The 26,293-nt window shown below is 50.1% G+C and overlaps 1 protein-coding gene and 1 long non-coding RNA gene across 14 annotated transcripts in view; one reads left to right on the top strand and one right to left on the bottom strand.

Annotated features, from left to right (window-relative positions):
• Pik3c2b (phosphatidylinositol-4-phosphate 3-kinase, catalytic subunit type 2 beta) overlaps positions 1-26,293 on the bottom strand; it is a 61,414-nt gene that overhangs the window by 29,863 nt on the left and 5,258 nt on the right. For 7 of the 12 annotated variants that reach the window (XR_015635096.1, XR_015635095.1, XM_087580122.1 and 4 more), the window contains 8 exon segments: positions 10,587-11,610; positions 7,465-7,565; positions 6,543-6,697; positions 6,144-6,264; positions 2,892-3,003; positions 2,660-2,739; positions 1,967-2,030; positions 448-594 (listed from right to left, as the gene is read on the bottom strand). Coding sequence is in view for 10 of the 12 variants with exons in the window: in XM_087580122.1 (XP_087436248.1) it covers positions 448-594; positions 1,967-2,030; positions 2,660-2,739; positions 2,892-3,003; positions 6,144-6,264; positions 6,543-6,697; positions 7,465-7,565; positions 10,587-11,516 (1,710 nt within the window). In the remaining 2 variants the exon portion in view is untranslated. 12 annotated transcript variants of the gene reach the window in all.
• On the top strand, positions 9,445-25,807 carry LOC148001608 (uncharacterized). 2 transcript variants are annotated; one of them, XR_015635901.1, is made up of 4 exons: positions 9,445-9,573; positions 11,923-11,991; positions 15,406-15,476; positions 25,076-25,807. It is a non-coding gene; the product is annotated as an uncharacterized LOC148001608 (long non-coding RNA). The 2 variants fall into 2 exon arrangements; XR_015635900.1 differs by lacking the exon at positions 15,406-15,476.

The raw sequence follows: 26,293 nt of genomic DNA, 5'->3' as shown, positions 1-26,293 counted from the left end.
AATCCCTGGTTCTGAGGGTCCCCCATCTCACTCCGGTTTTGCACCTTCATAGATAAGCAAACTGTCAGGCAAAGCCTTTCTGGCCCTGGCTCATGTGGCTATTCCCATGAGGCTGAAGCTAGCTCTATGATTAAGGAGAGGGACAGGCTTGGCATCTGTTTACCAGGAGCTCTTGAGTCAGAACTGCTTACACACAAATGATGGAGATGAAGAAGAACCTTTCATCATTTTTTTTTTTATTTGTCTTGAGACAGGGTCTCACTGTGTGGCCCATGCTGTCAACTCACTATGTAAAACAGCCTGGCCTGAGAGAGATCAGCTGCCTCTGCCTCCCAAATTCCAGCTGCTAGGAGAGCCTTTTAGTAAAGTAGCCAGCAAGTTTCATGGCAATCTGCAGCCCGGTTACCCAAGAACGCCACTGTCATGCTAACACCTGGGTCCCTGTACCTTCTGGATTTTCGGCTGCATTCGTGACGGGCAGGGAGGCAGCTGGTTGAGAGCACTCGTGATCTCAGGAGTCTCCACAGCAGCCAGAGCATTGCAGATGGCCTTCACAGACTGGACCACCCTGTCAGCCTTCAGTGGGAAATCCCCCTGTGGGAGACCATACAGTGAGGCAAGTGATTCAGCTCTCCGCCTCCCAAAGCCCAATCCTAAAGGCCATTCAGGAGCTAATGACTCTAAGGAGGAATTCTAGGAACCACACTTTGTTTGCTTTGAGTAGACCACATCCATTCTCTCCAGTCTGTCGGCCACAGCGAGGCAGAACCTTTTATTCCCAGTTTGCAGTGACGTCTACTTCTGCTACACAAGCATACACAGGTCTCCGCCAAAGGAAATCAGTTGGCAGGTGAGAGAAACGCAGTGAGGCCCCACTCGCTTGCCCAGATTTCTCATAACTCACCATAGACTGTCCAGGTCAAGCCTTCGCATTCACAGACATGCTTCACTCTCCCCTCCCCTCCACATTTTGGCTCCCAGTAATCTCTCATCAAAACTTTCCTCCTCTGCCTGACTGTGACTCCTTGTGTCCACTAGGACACCTACTCCTTCACCAAGCTCCCTGCCCCTAACCTCCCTGGTCATATCTAATAGCTTTAGATGAACATTCCGTTTCTCTAACCACACAAGCTCCCTGAGGCTAAAGCAATTCTTAGGCTGTGCCCCCTCGCCTCTACCCAACCCCCAAACTAGCACAGGACACTACAGAATGGTCTAAGAACTTTCATCAGTGCCCCTGTTGTTGCAGAAGCTGCCACAGAATAGATTCTAGTAGTGTGTGAAGGGTGTACTAGACTTACCGCCTCAGAGGAAAGAATGATTGAATGATTGAAAACTGGTCTGAGGGGACCGGATTGTTACTTTGCTTGGCTTTTTGAGACAGGGTTTCACTAATAGCTCTGGCCTGGAACTCACTGGGTAGACCCTGAACTCAGAGAGGTCTGCCTGTTCCTGCCTTCCAAGTGCTGAAATTAAAGTTGTGTGCCCCCGTGCCTGCTGAGGGTTTTGAATCTTGAAGACCACTTCCAAAGAACTCTGCTTTTGCTTCAAGATATTTGGGTAAATGGTTCCGAGGCTCGCACTTCTATGTAGGTTCAAGAGGAAAAGGATCTAGTCTTGGGACTTGCCACTCTCCTGGGGGTGTGATACCTATGTCACAGGCTCAATAGAACATCTTAAGACAGCGTTCCTGGGTACTTCTGACAGTAAAAAAAGGCCTGGGCCACAACTCTTAGCTTGGAGTTGCTCTAGTCCAGAGGCAGCAGTCAGAGCCCACCTCCTGACCTTCACAGAAGGGCAGAACACCTTCCTACACACTCGGCAGCTGCCTCACTGCCAGACGTTGTTTTGCTTGCCCAGAGCCAGGGGAGTGAAAAGAGGCGTCACCGGCAGCATGCCACTGATCGCAGGAAAGAAAGGAACTTCTAGTAGCTCCTCTCTGGTTGGTCCCAGGGTGTATACTCACTTCAGCCAGTAGGAAGGCATCCACCTCATTGTGGTAAGTGTCAAACAGAAGACTCAAGGCCTGCCTGGGGACGTGGGGGGAGAAAAAATCACAAGAGAGATCACAAAAAATTCACTGCTCTGGGAGACCCATGTTCCCCCTTCCTTCTCCACTGTTCAAGGATCAGAGCCTGATGTTCCCATTCTTTCCATGCCCCGACGAGGATGGAAAAGGGGTCCTTTCCAAGTGGCTACCTCTTACCTAGCAAGGGACAGAAAAGGACCTGGGGCAGTGTTTCTCAACCTGTGGGTCTTGAACGCCATAGAGATCCCACATTAGAAATTTACATTAGGACTTGACTTGTAATGGTAGCAAAATTACAGTTACAAAGTAGCAACCGCCATAGATATCCCACATCAGAAATTACATTACAACTTGTAACAACAGTAGCAAAATTGCAGTTACAAAGTAGCAACGAAATCGTTGTATGGCTAGGGGAGGGGTGGTCATTGCAGCATGAGGAACTATATTAAAGGGTCACAGCGCTAGGAAGGTTGAGAACCACAACCTTCAGGGATAGAGGAGAAGGGCATCCCTGCCAAGTTTCTAGACATTGATGTGGAACTGTCATCCTAGCCGGAAGCTAGGCAAGTATATCCATGCCATCCCTCATGGTTCCTGCTTAGACTCCACCCAGGTGGTACCCACTCTCACCTGCTGATGGTCTGCTTGACTGGCCGCTCTTGAAGATGGATGAGGTAGTTCAAGGTGGAAGGGCTCTGGTCATCATTCACCTGAGTGAGTGAGCAGGGCCCTGGTCAGGCAGGGGTGATGTCCTTTCCTCAATCCAGGATACCTACCCCACTTCCTAAAGCTGTTCTGCATCACCCTTTGCCAATTCTACCTGCTCAGGTTTGTACAACTGTCAGCCATTTCCAACACGTACCGTCCGGGCCAGGTCGCTCCGGATAGCCTTCTGCTCCATCAGCTGTAGTCGGATGTTGATGTCAAACTTGCGGCAGTGTTGGATATACTCATGGCTTCCCAAGGCGTGCTTACTGGTGGGGGACGGGATAAGACCATTAGTGCCTTAGGGACTCAGTGGGAGGAGGGATGGGTCCTTTAGCTTGGGGAGAGACAACCAGGGAGGACAGAAGGGAAGGCAGAGGGGAGAAGGGGGAAAGTCCTGTGTTGTAAGCCTTACCCTTTACTCATGGGAATGTCATGGTAAAGCATGGGGTCTTTCTGAATTAAAGCTGCCCACAACACTTAGCCCTTGGGCTACACAAATAATGGTTCACTGGCTCATTCCCAGGATGCTGTAAAGAGTTGGTTTTTGGGCTGGAGAGATGGCCCAGTGGTTACGAGCACTGACTGCTCTTCCAGAGGTCCTGAGTTCAAATCCCAGCAACCACATGGTGGCTCACAACTCTCTGTAACAAGATCTGATGCCCTCTTCTGGTGTGTCTGAAGATAGCTACATAGCACTCATATAAATAAATGAATCTTTTAAAAAAGGGGGCGTGGGGGTTGGGGATTTAGCTCAGTGGTGGAGCGCTTGCCTAGCAAGCACAAGGCCCTGGGTTCGGGTCTCAGCTCCAGAAAAAAAAAGGGGGGGTGTTTAAATCCCCTTTTCTTGGCTTTGACAACCAAGAAAAGATCGAGTTCCCTACCCTCTTTTTGTGCTACTCCTAAGGTGGTGCTGAGGACAGATGAGGCAATCTGACCAGAGTTCCAGAACTATTATCCAGACACAGGTTCCATCCCGCCCCTCCCTCCATGGTCCTGCCTGATTATGAATCCCCTGGGAGACATTCTCGCTGCTCAGCACCCACAAGGGAGACCCTTAGTTCCTAGGAGGCAGCCTGCTGATCCCTCTGCCACACAACCTCTTCCCCTCCCTCCAAATCACACCTTAATCTGAAAGGAAACCCACAAGAAAGGGCTGAACCAGCACCACTCTGGGCCGGTGCACAAGTGGGGCCAGGCCCTAGCATCTGAGTAGCAGAAGCCGGAAAAGGACTTCCTTCCTCGGCAGAGGTGGGAATCTAGACTAGAATGGAAGAAAATGGAGGGGAGCAGAAGGGAAGAGGGATGCAGAAGCTTCTGGAAATACAGGACCTCAGGCCGAAAAAAATACCTCAGGACCTCAGGCCAAACACAACCAGCCTAGAGTTAGAGGCTCCCCACATCCTGAGGGGACCAGGCACCTGCAATATGAGCTCTGATAGGCTAAGGCTAAAGTAAAAGTGAACTATGGTGTGGGAAGGCTAGACCGTGAGGCAGGGCGGGCCTGCGGGAGGGTCTGTGAGGAAGGAAGAGTGAGAGCAATGGTAGAGAGGGGGAGGTAGCAGGAAACCCAGCCTCCCTTAGGACTGTCTCAAGGCTCTTATCACTGAGCTGCCTGCATCCTGGAGCAACACTCCCCTTCAGTATCGGCCCCTCCAGCTCAGTGAAACAATCCTGAAGCTTCCTTGGGAACTAGCAATTTTCTGGAAACTCCAGAGGGCCCTTTCCACCCAGGACATGGCGCTATGCAGGGTGGACGGGTAGAACCAGGGAGTCAGAGCCCCAGGGGATTCAACTTGTTTGTGGAAGGGCTTCAGCTGTGCTGTACAAGTTGGGGTGGGGGGAAGGGGGAGCGTGTGACCCAAAGACCACTGCCTGGTGTCACATCATTAGGAACATTGACATGTCCTACTACTTCTGAGACTCCAAGGCTCCTGGATTGGGACTCTGCAGGGAAAATGTGTCATCTGTGACTTGGGAGTCCCATGTGTCTTCCTCTGGGGTTGGTCCCTTGTTGCCAGTATCCACTGACTGCTCCTGAGGACCTCCTTACTCTGACCCCATCCCCTCTGTCCATCGGTCACTGTCTGTCTGTCTGTCTGTCTGTCTGTCTGTCTGTCTGTCTGCCTGCCTGCCTGCCTGCCTGCCTGCCTGCCTGCCTCAGTCTCTGTGTGTGTGCACACACACAGATGAAACCCAGGGCTTCATCCATGCTAGGCCTCATCTCTACCACCACTACACCCCCAACACCAAAGAGCAGGCCTCACAGTTGGTCAATGGAAAGCCAGAACTGAGTATAAACTGTGTTCTCCAGAGTCTGATTTACCCACGATAGCCCTGGGCCCAGCACTAGCATTTCCAGGAGACCCTGCACCAGGACCCCTCCCTGCCCCTCTAGCGGGGGGCAAGAATACAGTGAACACATCATGGAATGTATTTTTGTGGATGCCCTGGAATTATACCAAGACGGGGCCTGTTTTCTTTTCCCTCAGTTTCTAGATGAGGATGCAGAGGCCAGAGAGTGGTCACTATCCCTAATGCTGAAGACATCTGTCAAGAAGTGAACCTTTATTTAGTACTGACTATCAATCCTGTGCTCTAACCACAGACAAGTAATCTATTAAGGCTTGCTCGAGGGAAAATGCTCACAGTGGCAGTTCGCAGGCTCCACTAAGGAGGGAGATAGAGGCCTTGCCTATCCCTGCTCACAAGGTCTGTTTCCTCCAAGGGGCACACCATGGTGGGCAGCTTGGGTGGAGAGAAGCAGAACTCCTGATGTTTGCGCCACATCATTCTAACCCCAGGAGTGGGAGCCCTGCCTACCCCACCCCAGTTTTCCACAGTTCAGGGTAGTGGAGAGGGCTTCTCTTAGCTGGTCCCACATCACACTTTCCAGAGAGGCTGCCTTTTGTAGAGGGCACTGGCTGAGGGAGCTGGAAGCTGGCCTAAGAGGAGGCTAAACAGCTGCACAGGCCAGTGGAACCAAAGGCAGAGAAAGCCAAACAGAGCCATTGTGGTGCCTTCCTTGGGTTCTATAAGGGCATGTCTGACTGGTGGCTGCATGCCCTCCAGAGTAGGAGAAGCCGCCTGCCGCTGCCCCTGAGCCGCCCCCACATACTATGCACATCTCTCCACATTCAGAAGCCTACACACTGAGACGACCTCATCTTTGCTTAATCCCAGCTCCAAGCTCTTTCCACGGCAGATTTGGCTCAGGATCCAGCCAACCCAGTTGGAGGATGGAGCTCCTGCAGAAAGTGCGACGTGGCTGAGAATGTGCCCAGAGAGTGGGAGTCCTGACTGCAGGGCTGGGGAAGAGCGGCAAACGCTGAGCCAAGTAGAGCTCTCTCAGGGCCTTCCTTGCTCTCCCAACCAGAAGGCAAGTAAGGCCCTGGTTCCATTCACTCACTTTTGCAGGAATTCCTCCAGCCCACAGGGCTTGAGCACAAAGTCGCCCACATCCACCTCCCTCAGCTCGTCGTGGGTGTAGCAGAGGGTCTGGTAAATGAGCAAGTCCACGGTGGAGGAACCTGGAAGGGGCAAGGCAAAAGAGCAAGGCAGTGACACGGGGCAGCTGGGACAGACCCTCCCAGCCTCTATCTCTTATCACCAGCTAAGTGGTCTCTAGCACCCACCGGCAGTCAGAGAAAGCAGACGAACACGCGAAGTAACTATGTGCCAGGAAAGCTGGCCCTTCGGAAATGTCCTCATTCAAGCTACAGAGTGAGGTGAGAAACAAAGCCCTCCAGTCCCAAACAATCCTCCTGCCTTAGCTCTGGGGACACTCATGTAAACCAGACCAACTCACAGTTGCAGGTAAAGGTGAGTGGCTCCCGAAGACTGTCACACAACACAGTCACCTTCAGGTTGACCTCATCCCCAAGGTGCTCTGGGCTCGGGGTGACAGTGCTCCAGACACACCCAGTTAGGGAATAGTCCTGGGTATCAGAGCCCGTGCGCAGGCTGTATAGGAAGAAAGGAAGGACTCTTGCTGTTGTGTCTTCACAGGGTGGGCAGGGTCCCTCCCACCCATAGGCCAATGGCTTTTCTATCTCTATTCAGCTTAGCCCTCTGATCTGTGGGCTAAGCCGGGGCAGTGGGATGGCAGCCCAGGGAAGCTGTAGTCTTTCTGGTCATCTCTGTTACAGTCACAAACCAATCCTCACTGTGTGACAGTAGTAAGAGCTCCAAAAGGAGTTTCCTACACTTAGTTTAAAAGGATTTAACCAATAAGTAGTTGGAAATCTATTTCCTTCCTCTTCTGTACAAAAGATGTTTTTTCCTTCACTGAGAGATATGTTTGCTCCTAACAGCACCTGAGGGTCAAGGGCCTGAAGTGGGAGGACAATAGGCTGACTAAGGCTTGTGAATTTTACTAAAAATGTGAAAGGATTTTTTGTTTTGCTTTGTTTTGTTTTCTGAGACAGAGTATCACTATGTAGCCTTGGCAGGCCTGGAACTTGCTATGTAGACCAGGCTGGCCTGAAACTCAGAGAGATCCACCTGCCTCTGCATCCCAAGGGCTGTGCCACCACACCCAGCAAACTTCTAAGATTTCATAAAAACCTGCAGACATCTGCTAGAGAAGGGTCCCACTCTGGAATTTTATTTACTATAGCTCTTCCTCCTTCCTAAAGGATGAGGTAGCTTCCTCTAGAGACCCAGACTCCAACCTCCCCAAACACGCACGCTCACACGCACCCAGCCCCCATCACATCCTCAGTTCTTACATATCTAGCATGTGGCAGAACGCAGCAACTTCCTCATCTCTCTCCTCTGAGACCTCAAACAATTCATGGCCATTGGTGACAGTGTGGGTCCGAGAGCTCACCTTAAAAGGAAGAACAACTCACTCAGCGTTTTTCCCCCTGTGGAATCCCTTCTCTGAAGGGTCTCCCAGATGGACTTTCAGCATAACACTAAAGAACACACACACACACACACTCCACATGAAATCCAGAAATACATTTTTTTTAATCTGCCAACCTAGGACAGCAAAGGCTGAACTGAAAAAGGATTTGAAGCATGTGCTGAGACAGAAGAAGCTGGGGCAGTGGACAAGAGTGGCCAAACCTGCCTTTTGAGGGGGACATGTCTGACCAGCCCAGTGTGGCCATAATCAGGTAGTATGTAACAGTGCTGAGAGTCACCATGGGCAAAGCATTCTTGGGAAGGCTTCCAGAGACATCCAGGTGAGCTGAGCTAGGTGAGACAGGTGGACAGCCCAAATGGTCCCCGGGGAGACTGCCCTTGGACATCCAAAGCCCCAGAAACCAGACTCTAGGACTGAGCTCGTCGGTAGTGGTATGACATGGACACCCGTGCCTTCTCAGGAGAAAGACCAATTGTGTCAGAGCAGAGCTCTGGGCTGGGAAGAGCCTAGCCCAGTTCCTTCTTTAGGCTCCTCAGTAGCTTGCTGGTTCTAAGTGGCTACGGCTACAGGCATCCTGCCCCAATCAGCCTCGTTTCCTCTCCCAGAACACACATGTAGTACTGAGATCCTTAGAAAAGGCCCCAAATCATCTCCCATCCCAGGGCTATTCTAAAACCCCCAGGAAACTGTCAATGAGGCCCAAGGAAGAAAGCCAGTATTGACAGGCCTCAAAGGCCTACCCAGGGCAGCCACAGGGAATGAGGCTTCAGCTCCATGGACTGCCAGGCTGCATCTGGTAAAGGCGGCAGGTTCTAACAGCTGCTCCAGGGAGGAAGAGGGCTGTCTGATGCTGTGGTCCGGGTGCCACCTCACCTCCCATCATCCCTTCATCTGTTCTTATGCCCTCCCGGCCTCTCAGGGCACAAGGCAGCAACCAAGCTCTTCCCTGAATGTTCTGACTGCAAATGTCCCTCCCTCTGGTCACTCTTGCTCCCCTGGATATGTGTAGGGTGGGGGTGGCAGTACATGAAGGATAAGGCAGCAGTGGGGGCGGTTGGCAGTAGGGGGACAGTTGGCATGTGAGGCCCTGGCTTTGCCAAGAGTATGCCTGTGTTCCAGTCCAAACAATAGTACCACTGTCAGCAATTAACCTATGAGAAAGAGTCAGAGAGAGAAAGCAGAGGCAAGAGAGGCAGGGAGGGAGAGGGACAAACAGAATGGCCACTGAAGGCCATTTCATACCCTTTCTGTACCATTCCCTGGCACCGTAAGAAAACAAAAGCCACTTACGTTTGCCCGGCTGGCAGGCCCTGGTGGCATCGTCCGATGCTGGTCGGGGGAGTCTGCCAAGCAGAGGCTGGCAGCGGGGGTACCAGGCTGGCATTTGGACCTAGCCCTTTCCAGAGATGGCTCACTGGGCCTGGGATAAGTAGGATCATTCCGGCTGGAAGCCCGGCGAAGGCGGGGTGGGGGTATAGGTGCGGAGCTCAAGGGGTCTCCCCTCCCAGCAGGCCGTGCCCCTGCCCCAAGCTGAGGTGGCGGGGACCACTGCCGCATCGTTTCTTTCCCCCACCCCAGAACTGGCAAGAGCTTTTTGCTTTGCCCTCCCTGCTTCAAGGAGACTCCGGGCCAGGTCAGGCTCCCTCTCGGTACTCTGATGACACATGAGATGGGGGAGGGGAGACAAAGGTGACTGACTACCACCTACCCCAGGCTGCCTGACTCTGTGAGCAGGCCCAGCTCTGTGTGATGAACTTTCCCCATTCCTATAAATAGCAGGAGCAGCCCCACCTCTGAGTTGAGCCTTTAAAAAGCCTGAGCTCCCAAGTTGCAGCTCACCCTGTTTAGGCTCTGAGGGACTGTCTACAAAAGCAGAGGAAGGAAGGACTGTGCAGCTGTGCAGGGCTGGAACTGGTCCCTAAGGCTGGACAGGAGGCGGGAAAGCCCCAGGGCTCTGAGACAAAGGGTAAGGAGGAAAGGGCTGCAAAGAGGGGCGGGCCATAAGTTGCTACACAAGTCCGAAGCTATGGGGCAGCCACTTGACTTCTGGGAGCAGGGTGTCCAGAAGTCAAGGGTAAATAAGGTGGCCTTCAGGTCCCCTCCTCCAGAGACACTTATGGGCCAAAGGCATATGAACACATCTGTGTTAGCCATCTGGGATGACATGAAGAGACTTTGTTCTTTACATATTATATTATATTATATTATATTATATTATATTATATTATATTATATGTTGTATATGATAAATAAGGCAAAGCATTATCATACCGCCAGGCTTTTTCTGACTATTTTCACTGAGGAAAGAGTGGGGAAAGATAGGTAAAGGTAAACGCCCCCTACAGTATGACTGCACTTAACTGCCATTAAACTGTATGCTTTTAAATGGCCAGTGGCAAATGTGTAAGATATATTTTTTATCACGATAAAAGCAGTGAGGAAGGGAGAGACTTTGGAATTAGACCAGGGTCTAATACCAGCTCTGCCATCTCATGCCGCGTGGCTTTGGAGCATCAGATGGGCTGTTGTGGAGATCTGGACGGGGGTGGGGGGGGTGACCTACCACTAAACAAGTAGTCAACGCTTTGAGTGATCGGCAGGGTAGAGCCTCAGGAGACAGAAGCGGCTCAAGTCCCACCCCACCACTCAACCAGTGTGAGCTTGATGACTCCTAACTCGGTCCTTACATCATGAAAGAAGTAACAATCAGCAGCCAGAACTTCAAAACACCTGCCTCAGAAGGGCTCTTCTGATCATCACACTGAAACTTAGCCTAGAACAGGAGCCAGACTTTCCTGATGTTCCTGGCCCTGCCTCCCATAATAAAGCCTAGCTTGGATCCCTCCCCAACCTGCAAGTGCCCTGAGGGCAAAAGGGAGGACTAAAGGCGGAGTGAGTTCTTTGTAGATCTGAATTTGGAACTGCAAAGAGAAACAAGTTTACGTTCTGAAAGGAACGCACAGGAAGGAAGGTCCTCACCGGAGCGGCAGATATCCGGCGGTTCTTGCCAGGTGTTGCGTTTTTTCGGTTGGCGTATCGGGGCGTATAGGTTCGAGGGGGCACTTGAGGGGGCATCGTCTTGCTCCGGGCTACAGGTTTCCCAGAGGTGTCCTTGCTAAAGTCCAGGGGTCCTCGGCCCTCCTTCCAGCCCCTGGTAGCGTCAGACAATATCTCCGAATCGTAAGTGGACTTCAAGTTGAGCCTCGTGATCGCATCATTGATGCCGTCGTAGTCCACGGACCCCAGCACGTGTCGCTGTCCCCCACCATTGGGTAGCTCTCCCTCTCCTGGGTCCTGGGCCCCTAGCAGTTTGTCAGATGGCTGTTCCACCAAAGAGAAACTGTTGATGTCATCAGGCTGAGAGATCTTGGAGGGTGAGGGAGATCCCTTCCTAGGAGGCAAGGGAGGGGCATCCCAGATAGAGACCCGAGGAGGGAGAGGAGGTGGGGATAGTTTCTTACAAGAGCCATCGGTGTCACCTGATACTGGAGACAGAGAGCATCTCCCATCTGAGCCATCAAAAATATAGAGATAGTCTCCAGATTGGGAGCCCTTGGGCCAGGGATCTGTGCCAGGCCGTGGGTCCTGGGAGGTAGAGTTGGGGAGCTCTTCTGGTGGGGAAATGGAGTTGTAATTTAGGGTGGGATCAGAGCCAGAAAGACCACGCAAGAGCTTGAGCTCTGTCCGCCTGCCTGCTGGCTTGCTGTAGAAGTCCAAGGCTGGCTCATCCCAGCTGATAAGAGAGGGCTCTGTGTTTTGCTTGGCCCTGCTCTCCTCCTTGTGATGTCGGAGCCGGGAAAGAGCATCATACTCCATCTGCAGGGCTTCAGCCATAGCCAGCTCTTTGCGGCTGATGCCCACCGACTCCAGGGATTTCCAGTGCTCCCCATTGCCCTGAGTCGAAGACATGATGAGGGCGAGGGGCACAGGAGACGACGACGAAGCCTTCTACTTCCTGCCAGCGTCCGGCATGGAGGGCAGCAGGTACATGTTGTCTCGGGACCTGTAGGCAACAGGCAAAAATGTAATTCAGTTATAAAGCAAGACTTATCAATAATCAGATACTGTGACAATAAAGTGACATAATCCGGGCCATTTGTCCCTTTCCTCAATGCCCACAACAGAAGTAAAAAAACAGAAAGGCAGACAAAAAGAGAGACCAGGGCAACTCTATTACAGTCATCCAGCCATCCTTGTACACACGTCTCCATCTCTGGTCCTAATTCTTATCCTTCCTTCCATCACGTGGGCTCCCAGGAAAGAAAGAGGTACTTGATTTATTCCTCTTAACAATTATTTATTTGTTTGCTCTTAGGGGAAGGCACGAACGCCACAGATACATGTGGAGATCAGAGGACAACCTTCATGAGTCCTTCAAAAACAGGTACTTAGCAGCAGCTAAGAGTAAAAAACGGGAAGCCCGGTCTCTTCAACCAAAGAGGATGGTTGTCTAGGGTCAGACTCACTGGTAAAGTGTCTGTCTGTCCAGCGTGCATGAGGCCCTGGCTTCCATCCCCAGCACTGCCCAAATCAGTGGTTCTCAACCTTCCTAACACTGTGACTCTTTCTTAATGCAGTTCCTCATGCTGTGCTGACCCCAACCATAAAATCATTTCACTGCTACATCTTAACTGTAAATTTGCTACTATCATGAACCATAATGTAAATATTTGTATTTCCCTGTGGTCTTAGGCGACCCTCATGAAAGGCTTGTTTGAGTTCCAAAGGTGTCACGACCCACAAGTTGAGAACCATTGGCCTAGGTGTCGTTCAAAAATTAAGGTTAGGTGTGACCGTGAGGTGGCTTAGTAGTACAAACCTGAGGACCTGGGTTCAGTCACCAGAACTCATCTGAGAAGATAGAACCGGGTCCTAAAGGTTGTCATCTGACTTCCACACACACGCTGTGGTGTGGCACACGCACCCACACTCACCTACTTCTATTATATGTGCACATAATATTAATACAGTTAAGTATTTTTTAATTAGAAGGAGAGGGGTCTGTCAACAAGGCTTAGTAGTAAAACATTGACCTGGGAGGTTCAAGGCCCTGGGTTTGAACCCCAGTGCCATAGGAAAAAAAAAATTAAGCCAGGCATGGTGGCACTTGGTATAATCCAAGCATTCAGGAGGTAAAGGCAGAAGCCAGGCGTTCACAGCCAGCCTGGGTAGCATGGGAGATGTTTCAGAACAAGAATTAAGAAGAAGGGGCTGGAGCGATGGCTCAGGGGCTGAGAGCATTGTCTTGCACAGGACCCACGTTCAGTTCTCAGCACCCATGCGGTGGTTCACAACTGTCATTAACTCCAGTTCCAGTCAATCTGATGCCCTCTTCTGAGCTCCCAGGGTAGCAGACACACATGTGGTGCACACATATACACGCAGGCAAAACAGCCATACACATACAATAAAAATACATAAATCTAGACGTTAAAATTATCAAAGAAGCTGGGGCAGTGGTGGTACAGGCTTTTACTCCCAGCACTCGGGAGGCAGAGGCAGGTGGATCTCTGAGTTCAAGGCCAGCCTGGACTACAGAGTAAGTGCCACGGCTACTCAGAGAAACCTTGTCTCAAAACCAAAACAAAACACCCAAAAATTAACAGAAAAGAGAGAGACCAGCTCCCATGCAGTCACACATAGCTAGTGGAACGTAAAATAGCATGACCACCTTGGAAAGGGCAAGTGCACGTCTGCTTATGACTCAATCGCACAGCGCTACAGACTTGTCCACAGGCGTTAAATACAGGACTGGGGCTATGGCTCATCAGTAGAACGCTTGCCTTGTGTGCACAGGCTGAGCTTGATATTGGCACTACAAATAGATAATACACAATGCACTCCAGATGAGTACAAAACAAAACAATAAGCCTCAAATACTGAATATAGATGCTTTACTTATAATATCCCTGTGGCGGTTTGCATATGCTTGGCCCAGGGAGTGGCACTATTAGGAGGTGTGGCCTTGTTGGAGGAAGTGTGTCACGGTGGGGGTAGGCTTAGAGATTCCTGTCCTTGTTGCCTAGAAGCTAGTCTTCCAGCTGCCTTCGGAACAAGAGGGTAGAGCTCTCAGCTCCTCCAGTGCCATGTCTGCCTGGATGCTGCCACGATTCCCGCCATAATGATATTGGACTGAACCTCTGAACAAGTGTAAGCCAGCCCCAATTGAATGCTGTCCTTTACAAGAGTTGCTGTGGTCATGGTGTCTGCTCACAGCAGTGGAACCCTAACTAAGACAATCCCCAAACTAGAAATGACCCAAATGTTTGTATGGTGATTCTTTTGAAAACATGAAGTCCGATGGGGACTGAACTCAGTTAGCAGCAAGCTTTCTAGCGTACGCAAAGCCTGGGTTTGACCCCAGAAACACACAAAGCCAAGTATGATGATGCACATCTAGGGTCCCAGCAGTCAGGAGGTAGAAGCAAGAAGATCAGAACGTCAAGGTTATCCTTTGTCGCATAAAAAGCTTAAGCCTGGGGGGTTGGGGATTTAGCTCAGTGGTAGAGCACTTGCCTAGCAAGCGCAAGGCCCTGGGTTCGGTCCCCAGCTCTGAAAAAAAAAAAAAAAAAGCAGAAGAAAAAAAACAGAAAAAAAAAAAAAAAAGCTTAAGCCTGTCCTGAGCTCTGTTAAGACCCTGTCATAAACAAATCAGAAAGTGATCCATCTACATATATATCGACTAGTGCTACTTAGCAATGAAAATGAATGAATTATTGACATATGTAGGCACGTGGATGAGTCCCAAATTAATTCTGCTGAATAAAACCCGCCAGACAGGCGTATGGGCCTATATCGCTGCATGTACCGGAAATTTCTGCAAATGCAAACGGAGCGACCGAGAGGAAAAAACAGATGGGTGCTTATCTGGGGGTTGGGGGAGCACCGAAGCCAGACGGGAACTTTTGGGAGCAATGAATATGCTCATTATCTGGTTTTGGCTTTTCTCTCCACCCCTCCCTCTCTGCAGAGATCACAACTATGGCCCGAGCATGCTAGGCAAGCACTCTACCACTGAGCTACGCCTGCAGCCCATTCATTATCTTGCCGGGCGGCAGTGACATCATCAGTGTGTTCATATGCCAAAGTTATCATGTTGTACACTTTAAATATATGCTGTTTGTGGCATGTCAATTAAGCCCCAGCAAAATGTAAATGTACAACACAGCTCTACTTAGCAGACTTATAATTACTCGAAGTTCAACGACAGGTGAGACACAGTGCCTGGATATGGATCTGCCAACATACGGATGATCCCTTGGCCCTTAGGAAGCCAGATAGGAACCACAGGCCAGCTGTCTTTAGACATAAGAATCTGCCGCTCACCCCGAGGTTGGTACCTTCTGCTTCCGAAGTCACAACATGAAAAGAGCTGAGACGAGGTCGGTCTGTCGCGTGGCTTTCGAGCTGTAGCTTAGAAGGACAGGAACTATTCACAGCTCAATGCCCACTCATGCAATAGGTTCTGAGTTAACTGGTCTGTGGTAGGCTAATGGTATTTAATAAAAATCAATAGAACGGTTTCCTAGGAGATCCTACAGCTTGTGTTTGTGGTTGTGGGTGTGGAGCAGTCGCTTCTAACCTCTAGCAACAGCATCCCGGAAGCTCACTGTTACACCAAAGTATCAGATGGTGTTTGTTCTACAGGGCAGCTTCATGCAAGGGGTAACAAACCCATGAAGTGTGAACCATGAAGTTGACCTCATGACCGTGAAGTTGAAAACAACAGTAGAAAGGTTCAGAGAGATCTTGTGTGTTGTTGGTTGGTTTCTGTTGACTCTGTGACTCTGTAACTCAGGCAGGTGAACTGTGTAGCTGAAAATGACTCCTGGGTTTCCTGCCTTTACCTCCCAAGTGCTGCAATTATAGGTATGTGCCACCACACCTAGGTCATGTCTGTACGGCGTGTGTGTGCGCACTTGTGCGAGCTCAAGGTATGTGTGGTATGTGTGTGTGGGGTGGTATACATGTATGAGAATGTAAGTGGTCTGTGTGTGTGGTGTGGCATGTGTGGAGTGGGGGGAGTGTGTGTGTGTGTATGTGGTATGTGTATGTGGCATGTGTGTGGTGTGGGGTCTGTTGTGGAGGATGGGAAGTATGTAAGTCGGTGTGGTATGTATGGTATGTGTATGTATCTGTATGTGTGGGCGTGCACGTGTGCTACATGTGTGGTGGTATGGTATACATGTACGAGTATGTATGAGATGTGTGTATGTGGTATGGTGTGTTCGTGGTGAGTGTGGTATGTATGTGGTGTGGGGGAATATGTGGGGGGGGGTGTGCATACGTGTTCACACACATGCACAGGAATGGAAGGATACAAAGTAGGGCTTTGTGCTCCACCATTGACCACACCCCCAGCTCTGTCAGATTCTTGAGTGGTTAAGTTCTACTCAATTCAAAATAGGAGACGGGTCCTCCTCCAGCTGAGGTGCCCTCCCAGGACCCTGGCAAATCTGGTTAGAGCTGTAGATGGCTTTGAGGTGTGATTACTACTGTCCTTAGCAGGTTCCCAAAGATGAAGGAGCTTGAGGCAGCTGTCTGCTCATTTCTTCACCTGCTGACCTCTCCACCCTTCCATGGCTCCTTAGAGGTTACTTTTGGGATGGGAGAGACGCTCAGCGGTTAAGAGCACTGACTGCTCTTCCAGAGGTCCTGAGTTCGATTCCCAGCAACCACATGGTGGCTCACAACCATCTGTAATAGGATTCGATGCCCTCTTTTTGTGTGCCTCAAAACAGCTATAATGTGCTCATATAAAAAAAATTACTTTTTTTCTTTTTTTTTTTTCTTTTTTTTTCGGGGCTGGGGACCGAACCCAGGGCCTTGTGCTTGCTAGGCAAGCGCTCTACCACTGAGCTAAATCCCCAACCCCTATAACTTTTTTTCTTAAAAAAAAAAAAAGGTTACTTATTTTTGACCCCCTTGGGGTCTGGGGACTCTGAAGGAGTCTTACTATTTGAAATTAAAAGGAATTAGAAGAACAGGACAATATAGCCAGGCTTGGCTATCCAACGGTGGGAAAATGGTCTCAGAAAAGAGTATCCTATTGTTTTACAGGGTACTAGGAAAGTGCTCAACATTGGACTGACCGGGCCATCACACTATGCTACAGGGCTGTATGCCAACCCACCTTAAGATTTTTTTTTTTTTCCGGAGCTGGGGACCGAACCCAGGGCCTTGCGCTGCTCTACCACTGAGCTAAATCCCCAACCCCAGCCCTTCTTTTTCATCTGAAGTCCCATCACAGCTGTGACTCTGTTCTTCACACCCCAAAGCTAATCTTTCCTCCTGTGCTAACTACCACTGTCCTGGTTCAAGCCCCCCCCCCCTTTTTTCCTGAACTATTATAACAGATTCCTAACAGTCCTGCCTGCCACAAGCACTTCCTCTTCAAGGCTTGGGGGTTCTTTCTAAAGTGTGGATCGGATCATTGCACTTCCTGCCTAGAACCTCTCAATGGCTCTCTATTGGCCTCAGTTACAAGGCCTCTCTTGCCCTTCTCCCTGTCACCTCCGCCTGCATCCCTATGCACTTAACACCTCTTGACTTGATGCCAAGCGTGTGCATCTGGGCATAGCTTTCTCAATCCAGCTCCCTCGTGTGACTCTAACTTATCCTCTTGTGACTCCACTCTGAGATTACGTTCTTTAAGAGCTTTCTCCAAACCCCCAAATTGGACCCCACGTCCCTTACACAAATCTCAAAAATGGTCTTAAAATATTTTATTCTGGGATTGGAGAGATGGTTCAGTGGTTGAAGGCACTGGCTGCTCTTCTAGAAGACCTGAGTTCAATTTCCAGCACCCACCCACACGGCAGCTCACAACTGTCTGTAACTCTAGTTCCCATAGCGTCCAGCATCTTCTTCTGGTCTCCAGGGCACCAGGCACACGGTGCACAGGCATACATGCAAGTAAAATGCTAATATACAAATTTTTAATTAAAATACTGTATCCAGAATTCAACTTAACTAGAAAAGCTAGTTTTAAAAGTCGTGTCAGGCACAGTGGTACACATTCATGATCCCAAGACTCAAGAGATGGAGGCAGAAGGATCAGGAGTTCAAAACCAGTCTCAATCATATAACGAGTTTGAGGCCAGCCTGAACTACATGAGAACCTGTCTCAAAACAAACTAAATCAACAAGTAAAGACTTAAAAAAATTACAAGTTATTCTCTTGAGGTTATCAAGCTCCAAATTAACATACTTCCACAAAGAACGGCTGTGAGTCACAATATTAGGACCGAAGTCTGTAGCAGTGAGGATTTTATAGACGAGGTGATGGGTGACTGGAACACAGAGGGATCCTTGCATAGGGTTTTTCCAACACAGAGTGGGGCTGGGTTAGGTACTGATAGGGCAGAGGGGTGCACAGATGAACCAAAAGACTACAAAGTGCCCTCTAGTTCTGGTTGTGGGCAAAAACAACGCTAGGCTATCAGCCATGGAAGCAAGGAGACAGGACAAACAGCATCCCAGCCATCTCCAAGGCTCAGAGAGGAAAGGGGAGGTCAGACAGTGTGAACTGGCTTCCTCTAAAAACTCGGGATTTCATTTTCCAGGTGTGGGGACCAACTATTCCAGTAACCAGGGCCTCATGTCCCCTGAGCCTCCCTTGTCCAATGGAGTTTCTTCCCCACCAGCCTTGGCTGGGCAGACACAGTGGAAACTGCTCTGGTCCACTGGTCCTAAAGGGTACTAGGAATTCTTTTAAAAAGCAAACAGCAGGGGCTGGAGAGATGGCTCAGCAGTTAAGAGCATTGGCTGCTCTTCCAGAGTTTCAATCCCAGCACCCACAGGGTAATGGGATCTGATGCCCTCTTTTGGGACCCAAGTGTACATGAAGATAGAGCATTCATATACAATCAATCAATATCAATCAATCAAAAAAAAAAAAAAAAAAGCAAACAGTGGCCCAGGCTGTGAGGCTGAGAAACAGAGTACTTGCCTGGCCTATAGAAAGCTTTGCTTTTTTGTTTTTTTAAAAGATTCATTTATTATACAAAAGTACACTGTAGGTGTCTTCAGACACACCAGAAGAGGGCATCAGATCTCATTACAGATGGTTGTGAGCCACCATGTGGTTGCTAGGAATCAAACTCAGGACCTCTGGAAGAATAAATAGCCAGTGCTCTTAACCACTGAGCCTCCTGATGCTTTGCATTTGAACCCCAGCACTGGAAGGGAGAGATCAAGGAGCCAATTGCCATTTAGATCTCAGAAGAGAGGGAAATCGCTGACAGCCAGGTTCCCCTCCCCAGCTTCACACACCAGTCTGTGTTCTGTTTCTACTTAAGCATTTCGAAGGACTGCTATCAATACTTCAGCTTGGATCTCCTAAGTAGCACAGCAATTTATGTAAATACAAAGCTCCTAGCTCGCCCACAAAACATCACACTCACAGGACGACATCCTACGTAGTCCAATAGTCCACATTTGAATACCTGTAATTGTCATCTGGAGAGCGTTTCCAACACATAAAAACTCCTGGCCCCTTCCCTGGAGTCATGACTCAGTAGGGTGAGTCCCTGGACTGCACCCATTTCACTGGTGATCAAAGGTACAGCTGGCTTGACACCACAGGTGAGGGGTTCTTTGGAAGACAAGAACTGACAGCTTCCCCCAAAGATAGGGTAGTCAGGTGGTGAAGGAAGAGAACATGCTCACGGTCACGTAGATGGGTGCCAGGGTCTGAACAGTACCAGGCAACATACTCAGGCTATACAGAGGCCCGCAAATGACTAGGGACAGGCAGAAGGGCAATGCGGCCAGGGCAGAGTCAGAGAGCAGGGAGAAAGCAGGCCCTCCCTCCTGTGAGCCTGTGCCAGAGAGGGAGGCCTGAGGCAGATAGCTGGCAGAGAAGCTTCCAGACACCCCACTGTAGTTCAGACCTGCTCAAGATCCAAAGAACCTAAAGGCTCTGGGTTAGTTCCTCTCCAAAGTCCACACCACAGAACTGACACCAGTATGCTGAGAATCGTCAAATACAGGGAACATTCAGATAATTGGCATGTAATTCCAGGGAGCGCTCAGTGTGGCAAAGGTGGTAAACATGTAAATAATTCAACCCCTCCTTGGGGCATGGAGCAGGGAGGAACCTCATACCCTAAGCTATACCTCACAGGGCAAGAGCACAGAGAGTTCTCAGACGAGATGGTAAAAATATGGAGGGCCTCATGCTCACACAGCCCTGAACAACCCAGCTTTTAGTAGCTTTTACTCAAGGGAAGAAAACTCGTCCTATGCTGTCTTAGGAAGTACCTCCCTTGGAACACACGCCATCCAGGGGTTGGAGGACATGGATTTTTGTTGTTTGATTCCTCCTCCTCCTCCTCTTCCTCCTCCTCCCCCTCCTCTTCCTCCTCCTCCTCTTCTACCTCTTCTTCCTCCTCCTCCTCTTCTACCTCTTCTTCCTCCTCCCCCTCTTCTACCTCTTCCTCCTCCTCCTCCTCCTCCCCCCTCCTCCTTCTCCTCTTCTTCTTCCCCTCCCTCTCCCTCCCTCTCCCCTCCCCCTCCCTCTTGAGAAAAGGTCTTCCTGGCTGGCCTGGAACTTGCTATGTGGACCAAGCTAGCTTCAAATTCATACCCACCAGTCTTTGCTGTTCAAGTGCTGGGATAAAAGATATGTGTCATCATACCTTGAGTTAGTTTGGTTTGGTTTGGTTTTGAGACAGGATTCTATGAAGACCAAGGTTGGCCTGTAACTTACTATGTAGCCAAGGCTGGTCTTGAACTTTTGATCCACCAAATGTTGAGCTTACAGGTAAGGCCCAGAGCATGTGGCTTGCCATAAGGATTTAATCCCTTTGGTCCATGTTTCCCTCCAAGGAAGACCTCTGGCTCTATCCATCTCCCAAACTCACATTGCAGTGGCTTTACAGTTATGAGCCCAGGCCCCACACCTCATACCACACACCTGCTGCCCTGCCCTTCCTGTTCCTCACCAACTCCAGCAGGAACAGGGAACATCATTAAATCCCCGGGTCTCCTGCCAGAAGCCCAGCTCCTCCCCCAGGAAGATGGAAAGGTTCACTCCCTGCTTTTGTATTGAAGCCTGTGTTGGCTAGTTTTTTGACACAAGCTATCTGAGCGTAGGGGACCTCAACTGAGAAAATTCACTTGTGAGATCAGGCTGTGGGTAAGTCTATAGGGCATATTCTTAATGATTGATGGGGGAGGGCCCAGCCCATTGTGGGTGATGCCCAAACCTGAGTTGGTGGTCCTGGGTTCTCGAAGAAAACAGGCTGAGCAAGCCCTGGAGAGCAAGCCACTAAGCAGCACCCCTCCATGGCCTCTGCATCAGCTCCCGCCTCCAGGTTCCTGCCAGTTGTTTTTTTCCAGTGACGGACTGTTAATTGAAAGTATAAGCAGAACCAACCTCTCCTCCCAGGTTGCTTTTGGTCATAATGATGTCATAGTGGTAGTAACCCTAACTTAAGGCAAGGCCACAGTCCATTGCACGCACCAAGGTCATTCTCTTCGCTGGCCTATATTCTTTCTTTGCAGTGTTCTTTTAACCCTTGTGAATCGTTTCCCCTGCAAGTGGTCCTTTTAGTCAAATTAAAGCAGCCTCCTTTGGCTCATTGGCTCCATGGCTCCTGCTTTGTGCTCCCTCCCTTCCCCTACCAGAGTCCCCCAAACAAGCTAGTCTCCTTCAGTCCAGCCTCGGGCTCCTCTAGGGAGTGCAGGACCTTCCTATGAGGACCATATCTTACCAAACATGGCCTCCAGCAGAGGGAACTGTTGGGTCTGTCCCATCCATGCAACTCTCACACAACCCCATCCCTACTTCCCCAAACTACCCCACTTCCATATACTGACAGTGGGGAGCCCTTGTCTCACTCACTACAGTGCTATATAGGTACTGTGCGATACCGAGACTGTGCTCCGGAGGCGGACAGAGGCCAGGTACTAGGGGAATGCGACACAGGGGTTCTGCCTCACTATCAGCCATCTTCGTTCTCAGTGTCAACACTGCTTCATGCAAACTGAGACCTCCTCTAAAACCTAGGCCAGCACCGTCACCTGCAGCCTGAGTTCAGATCCCAGCTCACACACTATGGAATCCAGTTTTCTAGGATTCCTTCCTGGGTGGAAGAAAAAAAAAAGCCCTCCCAGAAGTACCCAGCCCAGGAAAACAGAGGCCACCAACAGGTTACAGTCAATCCTCTCCAGTCAGGGCAGAGGATAGAGAGACACCCGGCTGGACTGGAGGCTTCCCCAGAGGGGAGAGCAAGAGCAGGGTATTACCCATCAATCACGCCGTGCTAATGGTGGCTTCCAAGTCCCCCATGGCTGTGCAAACCCATTGGAGCTGGCACAGAGCAGGGAGACGGCGTTGGAGAATATGTCAAATTAGGTCCAGCCTCTGGTATAATGGGCATGAACGTTGGGGCAATTGCACAAACCTGGGACCAGCCAGAGGACACAGAACAATGTCTGCAGGGCCTTCTTTAAATGGTAACAAATCCTTGAGGGTTTTCTGATAACAACTTTCTGGGCTAAACTCCCTTCTAGATAGAGTCTTCTTGTCTGTGACAGGAGAGAGTAAGGCACCCTCTGAGCTGCTGCAAGGAGGAATAGGAGCCATAGACCCTGTGGAGGAGACTCTGCTTCTGTGTTCTTCCTGTAAGCAAATATACAAGAGCTCTGGGACCAGGAGGCCCATGGGGTGAGACTCGGAATGATCAGGTACATGGAGTAAAGAAAGCCAGCAGGCATCCTCCTGTAGTAGTCCTATCTGTAGGGAGGGCAGGGGTGACTGCCTGTAAGTCTGAATGTGCGAAGCAGTGGGCGGTGACGAGCTGTGTGGACGGTGGGCCGCCAGCAGCTGTCTGCCACTGGCTTGGCCCTGTAAGTTAAGCAGAGAAAGGCTGTGGGCCAAGCCACCAACCGTCCCTGAGAACCAGAAAAGGGGTTGACCAGTCCGGGTGCCATGCCAGAAGCCAACTTCTATCTCTCCTGGGTAGGAAGCGTCATCCGCTGTGTCTGCAGGCCCTGATCACGGTCCTCCCTCTACGCCATTCCTAAATCAGCACTGTAGCCGCGTGCTTACACGGTGGAGTATATTCAGTCCATGTGAAGTCCCTGGTAGACGGCACTCATTCCTGAGCAACGGAAGCTGCAAGACTCACACAAACCGAGCATGGTCCTGCCTTTTATCCCCCACACACCTTTCCCATCCCACACATAGCCTTCCTACCTCCTCCCACTCCACACCCATCCCACACCCTCCCCTGCTCACTCTGTACTCATCCTGTCTCAAATCCCTACACCCCACACCTCTCAATCACCCTGGATCCTCCCCCCACCCCTCCTTACATCTTCCTATATCCCTACACTCCCACTTTCGGAATTCACAGCTACACACACCCCCATCTCCCTTCCTCCCTCATCTGCCTCCTAAGAAGAGGAGGGATGGCTCAGATCTGAGGTTACATTCTTAGTATCACTGGCAAAGACATCTGAGAAAAGTAGGTTAACTCTGAAGAAAAAATGATAAATAGCCCTGTCCCCTCCCATGCAGTTTTCTGGCTTCTCTGCACCCCAGCTCTGGCCTATATGGTGGAGCACCCAGGGAAACAGACTTCCAGGAAAATACAGACCCCAGAGAGCCTGTCCCCAGAGGGTTCCAGGACCTCTTGTAAGTGCCAGAAATGGCTAGTTATTTCCTGATTCAGGAAGGCCGGAGGAAACCACAGCATCAACACAGACAAGGAGAACAACAGACGTGAGAAAAGAAAGTGAACCAGTTTGCATCTTTCACTGAGGGGGAAAAACAAGTCCCCATTACAACAGAATACAACTGGGCATCAGAGACTAATTCACACAGGGGTGTGAGAGGCCAAGGTGTGACTCCCTCAAGGGCAATCTGCATTTAAAGAGCTGAGGAAGAAGAGTGGCCAGCCCACACGGCCTTGGGAAACCTTGGTGGGAGAGACGATCATCCATCAGAGAGTGGTGGTTATAGCCTTCTAGTGCAGGCCCCCTTGGTCTCCAGGCCTGAGCCCACAATCTCCTGCTCTAGAATGATCTAGTACTGCTCGTCATGTAGCCTCTTGGACTCACTGATCCCTCCATCCTTAGCCTGATCCAGCCTTCCCAGCTGAGAGCTTCCCCCTGTCTCTGGTACCAGCCCGGAGGGATAGCCTAGTCTTTCTCTAAGTCAGTCAAGGACCCAAACCAGAGGGTTGAGCAAGAACTCAACTACATCCATTCTAATAGAGAGAGAGAAAAAAAAAGCCCATTTGGGGCCTAAGAGATGAGATATTCTCCTGGAGATCCTCAGTGTCCCTAACCTCTGAGCAACAGGAAGGAAATACTTACAGGAGGTACCAGGAGTGGGGAGCAGACAAGGTTGTGATGGTACCAGACCTCAGGGGGATTCTGCCAGGCTTCCCCTGCTTGGCTAACCCAAGACATGTGGCAGTGACAGTCAGTTTGTATTCGACACTTTCAGCTGTAGGTACAAAAGGGTGGGGCCTGACTAAGCCCTGATTCCCATCCATACCTGAATCAGACTTGAAAGGCTATACACACACACACACACACACACACACACACACACACACACACACACACTTACTTTCTCCTCTTTCTATCCCACTTACCACTCAAAGGCCTTAGAAGCTCCCTGAGTTCCCTCTTCCAATCTCCTTGCCCTCAGTCTCCCTATGCCCTGTATGTATGTATACCTTGCATGCTTGTTCAGTGAGCCCGGATGACGGCTGAACAGAACCCCCTCCTTGACCACCTTTCAACAGTTTCCAGTCTGTTTCCAGTCTCGGGCGGGAAAGTCATATAGAATTTCAAAGAAGAAAGTGATGGGCGTGGGAGGGAGGTGTCAGGCAGTTTGGTGCTACCTCTTAGGTATGTGGCTTGACACCTTCTTCCCATCTGCTATCCTCCAATTTGCATAAGAAGGTCCCAAGGGAGAAAGAGCCTAAACCTACCCTCAGTAAAAAGGGCCACTTGGCTCAGCAGAGCATACTCATAAGCACCTTCTTAATGGCGCCCTCACCCAGGGTCTCCAGAGAAGCAGCAGGTGTAGGACTTTCTCAGGGGGGATAGCTTGCAGCTTGGGTGTGTGTACCCAGGGTGTGACTGAAGGCCAGGCACACTGGAGCAAGGAAATCTACAGCCAGGGAAATACCTCCACAACATACAAATGCCATCGTGTTTTGTCAGCAGCTGGGGGAGGGGTCCAGAGGCAGTGGAAGAAAGAAGGAAACTGGCCTTTTATTCCTCTGCTATTTTGTGCTGGGTATTGTCTTATTGATCCACACAACAGTCCTTAAATGTCGATATTAAAATACTTATTTTACGGGTGAGGAAACTATAAAACAGGAAAGGGATTAAGCAGCCTGCCCAAGGTCACACAACCAGGAAAATGATAGGATCAAGAATTAAACTGAAACTCGTGTGAACCCAAAATTCACCATCCTGCCCTCTTCTCCAACCAACAGGGGAAACCCAGGCTCTCATGGAAACCCAGGCTCATTGCATCGGACCAAATGTTCACACTGATGTTGGCAGTCATTCTGGAACTCGCCCCTCCCCCATGCTCTCCCTCTACACCCCTAGACTACTTCATTTGCCCAGGCCACTCAAAAAAAGGACCTAACCAGGCATGTTGGCACACATCTGTAAATCTCAGCACTGGAGAAGGAGAAGCAGGAGGATATGGAGTTTGAGGCCAGCCTGTACTCTATGTAAGACAATCTCTCAAAACCAACCAACCAACCAACCAACCAACCAACCAACCAACCAACCAATCAAAAAAACCAAGCACCTTATGTTCAACTTTCAGATCCCTTCCCACAAAGCAAATAAACTAGAGTAGGGCATAGCGGTGCAGGCCTGCAACCCCAGCACTTAGGAGCTCAGGGCAAGAGGTTCAGGACTTCTGGGCCAGCCTCAGCCACATAGTGAGTTCAAGATGTCTGCTATATGAGACCCTATCACAAACAAACAAACAAACAAACAAACAAACAAACAAGCTAACTGACCAAAGAAAACAGGAGACTAGAGAGATGCCTCTTGCAGAGGACCAGTTCAGTTTCTATCAGTTTCCAGCACCCACATCTAACACCTGCCTGTGACTCTAGCTTGGGAGGGGGGGGCTCCAGTGCCTCCTTCTGGCCTCCACTGGCACCTGCACACAAGTGCACATAAATACAAATGCAGAAACAGACAAACCTTTTAATCAAAAAAGTTGTCTTTCCCTTTATTTATCAGGTACTCAAGGGCTTCCACTTAGAGTCCCAGCCCAGTTCTTTCACATCCACTTACGCCTTGACATTTACTAAGTGTTTTTTCACATGCTGCCACTCCTGTGGACCCTCCACTCCTCTAGCACCCACTCTCCCTCTACGAAGGAGCCTGGGCTTAGTTCCTCTGCTGTTTGTCTCTTTGGAGCATCTCCAAAATCTTTGTATTTCCTTACACACTTATACGAGGTACCGCGCTAGTGATACCTCGTGTAGGTATTTACAGCTATAAAGCATTTTCACAGACACCAGGCCACTAATCCGTTTTCGTTTGTGGGAAACGGGGTTTTATACTACAGCCTAGACTAGCCTGGAAATCACCGTGTATCTCAAACTATCCTTGAACGTGAGGTAATCCTCCTGCTTATAGTCTCCATAGTGCTATGGTTAAACACACGAGGCGGGAATGGAGAG

This window comes from Rattus norvegicus, chromosome 13, assembly GCF_021556685.1.
Source record: "Rattus norvegicus strain SHRSP/BbbUtx chromosome 13, alternate assembly SHRSP_T2T, whole genome shotgun sequence".
Taxonomy (NCBI): domain Eukaryota; kingdom Metazoa; phylum Chordata; class Mammalia; order Rodentia; family Muridae; genus Rattus; species Rattus norvegicus.
Note: the sequence above shows the minus strand (reverse complement) of the source record. Positions and strands in the feature narration are given on the sequence as shown.